General features: G+C 36.3%; 1 protein-coding gene across 1 annotated transcript in view; it reads right to left on the bottom strand.

Annotated features, from left to right (window-relative positions):
* LOC122359938 (angiopoietin-1-like) overlaps positions 1–7,715 on the bottom strand; it is a 25,149-nt gene that overhangs the window by 13,660 nt on the left and 3,774 nt on the right. The window contains exons 2-4 of the mRNA XM_043260177.1: positions 4,526–4,681; positions 3,982–4,103; positions 2,024–2,265 (exon numbers count right to left, since the gene is read on the bottom strand). Coding sequence (XP_043116112.1) covers positions 2,024–2,265; positions 3,982–4,103; positions 4,526–4,681 — 520 coding nt within the window. The remainder of the gene's footprint in view (positions 1–2,023; positions 2,266–3,981; positions 4,104–4,525; positions 4,682–7,715) is intronic.

Raw genomic sequence — 7,715 nt, 5'->3', positions numbered from 1 at the left:
AAGAAAATACTTATTTTTAATTGTAATGACTGCTTTGAATATTTGATCAAATATTTCAATACAAATACCCTTCATGTTGTTCTAAACTAAAATTATAAAAATTATAAAATAGTAAAAAAATCCCCAACTGTAAAGCGGTGACCTAGACATATCATTCAGAAGCTTAAATGAGAGCTTAGCTCTCGTTTAACATAAATAACTTTTGCATTTATGTTACGTAAAATAACATACAATAAGGTTGGAATCTTGTCTCGCCTGTGGTCACCATTCACTATACAATGAAGACAAAATGAAGCTTGCATGAATTAAATCTTATACTGTAAATAACTACTTTTGTATTCTAATGAATCATGAGTAAGATCAAGTTTGTTAATCAGAATGTTTGCTATTAACCACGGTCTTATACTGTATACAAAATAATGTTTTATGACATGTAAAATGGCAAAACTTCTGTCATTTTAAGGGCCACTCAAAACTCAAAACAAAAAAGGAAGTACAGTTGCCTCTGGTGCCCTCCCACCAAGATGGAAGCTCAGGAGCTTGAAGGTAAAGACATTGAATGTAAATTTTCTGTGACCACAGCGATGTGGGGCAGACGTCGAATAGACATGGGGCCAAGAGGCCACACTTGGGGTGCAGAGGGCAAAAAAAGAGGGTAATGAGTTCACTACACTGACTCCTGCTGGTCTGAAGGCAACCACGAGGTTTAGTGTGAAATCACCAATCCCAGATCGCTGTGCTGGGGCTACGCTAGGACTGGCCTGTAACTCAATCATGGGCTGTTTGACATTTCAGTCAACTGTTAACCACAGGCAGTGTGCTGAAGCGTGATAAGCAGCATCCGTTGAGGTTCACAGCGCAGTCTCACTAAACGTGACGTTTAACAAGAAAACAACACATTTCACACCTACCAGGAAGGAGCTCTTCTCATTGATAGCATACTGTGTAAAAATGTCCTGTTCTGCCTGCTACAGTTTTCGTTTTCTATCACTTCCTGTTAGACATTTGTTTTAGGAATGTCACGCACCATTTTTTTAGGGGGTTGGGGGATGCCGGTGGTGGTCCTGGCCTGCTTGGTGATTCAGGTGAGGGTGGCCAAAATGATTAAAACACTAGTATTTTCACCAGTTAAAATGGTCTATCTTTTGCTGGAGTGTGTCGGTAGGAAATAAGCCAGTGAGACAGTGCTCCACACAGAAATCTGTTCTGATTCTCTGGAACGACACGAAAAAAACTGAAACCAACCAAATACAGAAGAACTGTGATCCACAAGAGACCTACCTGCACTGAAGGCTAAAGCTGCTTTAAACACAAAGGATGGTCACACCAAATGTTGATTTAATTTAGTTAATAAAAGTTAGCTGATAAGAAAAAGTAACGTAGGTCTTGAAATATTTAGCATACGTTGCCACAGTTCTTCTGGATTAGTCTTTCACTATGTTCACCGGATTAATACAATTAATGGTAAAATAAATGTTTGGAAATGTAATCTGATATTTCTTACACACTATAGCAAAAGATAGAACTGACTGAAATTTTTATCTAGTGAAAATACTTTAATTTGATAGTCCACTTTAGACATTCTACCAACAATAACTAACTTTGCAACTACGTCAACTAGCAGTCATTAGAGTATTAATACACTGTCTGGTTAATGTCTTCTAACATTTTATTATGATGGCTCCACAACATACAATATACTGACTATGAGAAACTTTGCAAGTCAAGGGGTGAGAACCGAAAGGGCGTAAGTGTCATTCTGGGTGAAATGGAGATATACATATCAAATGAAATCTCTTGATGAGCTCTTTCTACTGTCAAAACTATACTGTCAGCCATGAGTGTACAAATTTTTGTTATAACCAGTTAAAATCCGTTCACACAAACTCTCAAATACATAAAAAAAATTAAATACAAATATTTCTAATAACAATATGAACAACTTGTGGTATATGGAAGTCCACAGCTTGAAAATGATTTTATTAATGAAATTATTAATGCAAAAAATTTGATCTGCACTTACATGCTGTGCCTCCATCCTTGGCACAGAGGCTGAGGAGGTTGCGCACGGTATCTATTAGATCCTGCTGTTGTCTCTGCAGGGCAGTGCTGTTTCCTGTGGCTCGACTCAGCTGAGACTCCAGCTCCCGGATCACTGAGCTCTGCCTGCTCACCAGCGCCTGTAGACTGCTCTTCTCCTCCCGCAGGGCCTCCAACTCCTCTCTGTGCCTGTCCTCCATCTCCTGCATTTTTTCCTCCAGAAACCTGAGGGAAAAAATTGAGGGAAAGCAATAGTAGAGAAAAACAAGGAAAGGATGGTTAAAAGTAAAAATGATGGGAAATGTAACAACCTAAGGCAAGTTCCTTGAAGTAATACTCATAAATTTGGGTCACAGCATGTTGTAATAAAATGTATGTCATTATATCATAGATTCAGCCAAAATATCATTGTTACAGCAATCATTGTAACAACTATAAAACCCTTAAATGAATTTGGCATCTCCTTCAAAGTCAAGTCATTTTTATGTTTTTTTTTGACTGTGGTGGTCAGTTTTTGGCAGAAATTGGTTTCCATGGTAAAACATAGTCAAAGTTTACAGAAAACAGTATTAAAGTGTCATATCAGTGATAGTTTTATTCAAACTTTGTATTACATATTGCTTTTTTAACGTTACAATGAAGTACTGTTTCGTCATATCTACAGTTTTACCATTTTTACTTAACGAAAGTTACGTGAGACAGTAACATTTGTTTTAGTCATAAAGAGAGCAAAGACACGCATTGAGTTAGTTAACGCAGGTATATCATATTACATGTTTTGCACATGTGGCTCACAGGTACACAAAATCTCTTGTATTTGCCGTGGGCCAAAAAAGGTTAGGAATCCCTGGCTTCATCAAGATTTGTCTTTGATGATGCTGTATTTATGTTTCAGTATTCAAAGGCAGAAAAAAAAAACGAAGGCCGCTTCAATTTACAGTTTTCAGTTTACACAGCATCCAAACAAACACAGTTCATCTTATAGCTTTGGGCATTGGTGCATGTCTAAAATGGATCCAACCTTTAAATCTGCACTGTACATTTTGGAAACCTGATGTCAGCTTATTAAACCAAAATTCAATACACACAGAACTTTAAAGGAATGTAAAATTAAATTTAGATTGAAAGAAGAGAAAGTCATAATGTCAATCTATATTATAGGATGAGTAATTACATTAAGTCTGGTAACAAAAACGCTAGACATAAAAGTATACTTTTTTTTTTTTTTTTTCAACAGAGGGATATGAATGCTCGTCTCCTTTCAACAACAGCTGGTCTCAAAGCAGAGAGATCACTGGGAATTAAACCCTCGTTTTGACAGGAACAGACGTGTCCCACCAGAACAATCAATACATAGAAAATTGGAATGTATTCCAAAAGCTTTGCATTGCAAAATTCGTCTTCACAGAGGACAAAGTTTAATAGCGGGTCAGGGGATATCACTCACGTCTTGGCAGGTTCTGTTGCACTGCACCGTATGGGACCGAGCTAATGTCTGAAAGCTTGTGCTGTCATGAATTGAAAATCATTTTGTGCAATGATCTGTATTGTGGTTCTGGCATTAGAATTAATATTTTCTAAAAATTACAAGCGAGTGAGATTTGAACATCTGTACTGGCAGATTAAACAGCAGCACAGTGAGACGGCTTAAGCAGGGTCACTACTGTAGCTCTGAAATGTTTTTTGTGGCTCGGCTTATTGTTTCTTGTGTGCAGTGTTGGAGAATTACAACTTAAATGCAACAATGCTGCTCACTTTACTATATTCATCAATAGCATAGCAGTAGTAAAACAGTAATACAAGTTAATAACCTATTTCACAAAAGTTCACCTGTGAGTTCCTGTGCAGTATTTTAATTATGATTGTAACACCCAGTTATTATAGTACAGGATAATACATTTGTACATTTGTGTGAGAGTTGTGTTGGAGTGGGAGGTTTACCCATTCTTGTCATGGATCTTGTTGATTTCATTTATCTGTATCATAAGTTGTTTCTCCAGTTTGTTGGTGGATAGTGAATTCTCCAGCAGCTGAATTTCCAACCTTGATGTCTGATTTAAAACCTAAAAACATTCCAATAAAAAAAATAAAAAATACAGTAATCCTTCCGCAAAAACACAGACCTTAAAATCATTTAGTAAGTGAATACTAACTGAGCGGTACCTCAGGAGAAGTCATAAACAGGACCGCTATACCGCAGTTCCATACGGTAGCACTTAGGAGCAGTTATTCTCAACCTCAACCTCTTATTTGACAAATCAGCAAAACACAACTGTGCTGTATCCCTCTGCGTCTCATTGAAGCACACAAGTCATAAAAAGATTCAGCAACAAAAACATTAGCATGATACTTAAAAAGAGACTGTATGTCTAATGCAGCACTAGTGTTTTTGTTGGCTGAATTTGAGGCGTATTAAAGGGATACATCGAAAAAAAAAAGACTGTTTGCTTAATGGAGCGTGAAATGGATCCTGGGAGGAACATACCTGTGTCTCGACATCAGTTAGCTTGCGTGTCTGCTCAGCTGTTTGGGAGAGAAGACTGGTGCCCATCTCTAACATGGCCGCAGTGTGGTTGTGAACGGCGCTCTGTTGTAACTGCACTATTTCTGTCTTCATATTGTCTTTGATGTAGTTCTCAATCTGTGGAGACAAGCAAAAAAGAAGATTTTAGAAAACACATTGGAAATCTGGACATTTAATTCATGTATATTAATTTTTAAAACAGAAATACGTTCTAAAAACGTTTAAAAATGTAATTCAGGTAGTAGATACTGGTGCATGTTTTTTTTTATTATTATACTTTTTTTTTAATTAAACTCTCATTTAAACTGTTTAATTGTATATTTATATTCTGTAATGTTTTGGTAGAGGTGAAGATTTTGGGTCGCATACAAATGGAAATCGTCCAGTATTTAAACGTGAGTTCTTAGCGATTAGACATTGGCTACTGAATAACGAGGCCAATAATTAAAGATTTAAAAAGTGGGTGGAGGGATTGAAAAACACACTGAAGAAGGCCTTGAGCTGAAACGTTTGTGCTTTCATGGTTAAATGCATGGTCCTATACATAGAAACTGATCACAAATCAAAAATTTTCACTGTCTTATTTAAATGGAATTTAAAATGCCAAAAAAGCCAAAACTAAAGTAAAAAAAAAAGGATCAAGCTCAGATGACCTCTGAAGCCTGACATAATCGACTCTCCAGTGGCTGTAAAATCCATTCAGAGGTAAAACACACTTAACTTGACAACTCCAACAGTCCTAAAGACACTTTAACACTCGGAGCACATGGAGAGTTTGACAAACTTTTTAAGAGGCCAATAAAACGAAAGGAGACACCATTTCAGTACAAGGACACAGAGGTAATCAAACCCATCACAGTTATGACTTCCTTTTTAAAAAAGACACAGTAACTCTTTAAAGAAAAGATAGTTCCATGTTGGCACCATTTTAAAGGAATTTCTTATCTAAGCTTCTTCATGATGACCTGGAGCGGCTCAGTTCGGAACAACCTTAAACAGAGCAGTAATACAAACTCTCGAAGAGTCAGTCTTAAAGGTAGGTGGAAGCAGATGTAGGTCGTTTGTTCAGAGAGGAAGAGATGTAGATATCTAGCTACAGGAGATGCTTGGGTTTATCATGAAGGCTTTCATTCTAATCTTCTAGCTGGAGAGATGACAAGACTAGAACAAGATTTAGAAACACAAAGACTACTTCTGTTGATTAAACCTCAAGAGATGACCACTGAAACTGAGGTCTTTAGAAATGACTAGAAATTACATCTGGGCTCGTTACTTACCATCAGTTTCCAAACCTCACGCTCCAGCTAAAATCCATCACTCCTGGCTAGAGTTCAGTTTTTATTTTTTTGGTGGTATTATTTGATACTGTATACAACTGTACATGCTCATTTTGATCTTGCTCATTGAAAGTTATTCTTTGAAAAAACTATTATTTGAATTTCCCTAGTGAAAGAGTAATATATTTAAAATACATTCATATTTTCATTCAAATCTATTAACATATTTACTGACAAATAACATCGAAACTGATGTAAACATTTTAATGTAAAATGTGTAAAATGTGTTTTAATGTCACTTTTGTTGAGGACTGTATGATCTTTGAATAATATCAAACTTTAAATTCAAATAGAGCAAAAAAAAAAATATATATATTTTTTATAAGGATAGTGTTTTATTATTGCTTATTATTTATTAAATATATGATTGTCTCATTAGCGTTAATTATTAAATGTTATTGTGTATGCTTATAAAAACATTTACATTTAACAATGTAATTAAATGATTAATTTAGTGTTTAACACTGTTATAAATAAAACGTTATAATAGCGTTATAAATTCGCTAAAAAAAAAGCAAATATAAAACATAAACATCCAAAATATAATACCCATTTTATCGCTCAACATGGTACAATTATTAGCTTATTATCGGAATAAAATGTTAATAACAGTTGACCCCATACGCAGAACTGTACAGCATGCGTCACTCTCAAACTTGTGCAAGCTGTGAGGTGCATGTACATCAGGACACATCACCAAGTGAAATCTATACACCCTGATGTGTGACGGAAAATATCTGGCTGCAAGACACTTCAGCAAATCAACAGTGACAACAGAGTCGCCCACTCCATTTTTTTTCCACGAATCCAACAGGCAGCTTTGCTCCACTTATTACATCATGAATGATCCCCAGTGAATCCATTGAACAGAACAGACCTACAGGGAGCCAAATTTTAACAGGACTCCATGAATTGTCAGACCGCTTGTCCTGTTCAATTGCAGTTCAAGGACCTGATTGTCACCATGCTGTGGTTTTATGGGTTTCGATGGCATTTCAATGAACAGTTTTAACATATTTATTGCTGCTTTAGTCGTTCCATCAAGTTTGCTTCATTTTCTATATAGTTCAAATCAAGAAGTGTTGCTCAGTAACAGAGAGCCAATCTCAGCATGCACCATAAGCCTAACAAATCACTTGGCACAGCAAAGCACGTTTGTTTAGAAAATGGAAGTTGTGGTTGAATACAAGAAATCGGCTATAATTTCAAAGTTTGGAGCACTCCAGCTTATGACTCTATCCAGAGATGGAAAAAAAAAAGTTGGGATTGAGATATGATGTCATTGTGATATAGATGTTAGAATATGAAAAACAAGAAAGGAGAAACCAAGGGTGTGGAAAGCTATCTCTTCTCTTGCCAGCATAAAAAATGACATCCTTATGCCAAACAGCTGGGAACACACAGACAGAAACACAAAATTCAACCTGTTAGTGTTTTAGCCACTAGCAACCCGTCATGTAGAATTAGGATCGCAGACTAATATTCCTTCTTGGCAGCGATTATAAAACCAATGGTGTTGTTCCGATAACTTCAGCACGTAATAGTTGATTGTGAAGCAAGTTATACAGATACAAGTGTCTCTTTACAATAAACAGCCGAAGATGAATGAAATTGATTGGAAGGAATACAAAAGACCTATAACACTGCAGGCAATAGACTCGTTTTTAGCTGCAATTCGATCAGTAGTTTTTCGGAGACATTTGAACTATGTCTCTAAAATGACATTAGCTTCGCAATCTGGATCTGTGTCTTCCATTAAGCTCTCTCTATGGAAAAAGTGTTTGACTCTAATCCAGTTTAAGAGGCAACTGAGG

The sequence above is a fragment of the Puntigrus tetrazona genome, chromosome 16 (assembly GCF_018831695.1).
Source record: "Puntigrus tetrazona isolate hp1 chromosome 16, ASM1883169v1, whole genome shotgun sequence".
Classification (NCBI taxonomy): domain Eukaryota; kingdom Metazoa; phylum Chordata; class Actinopteri; order Cypriniformes; family Cyprinidae; genus Puntigrus; species Puntigrus tetrazona.
This window is presented reverse-complemented; position numbering and strand designations above follow the sequence as displayed.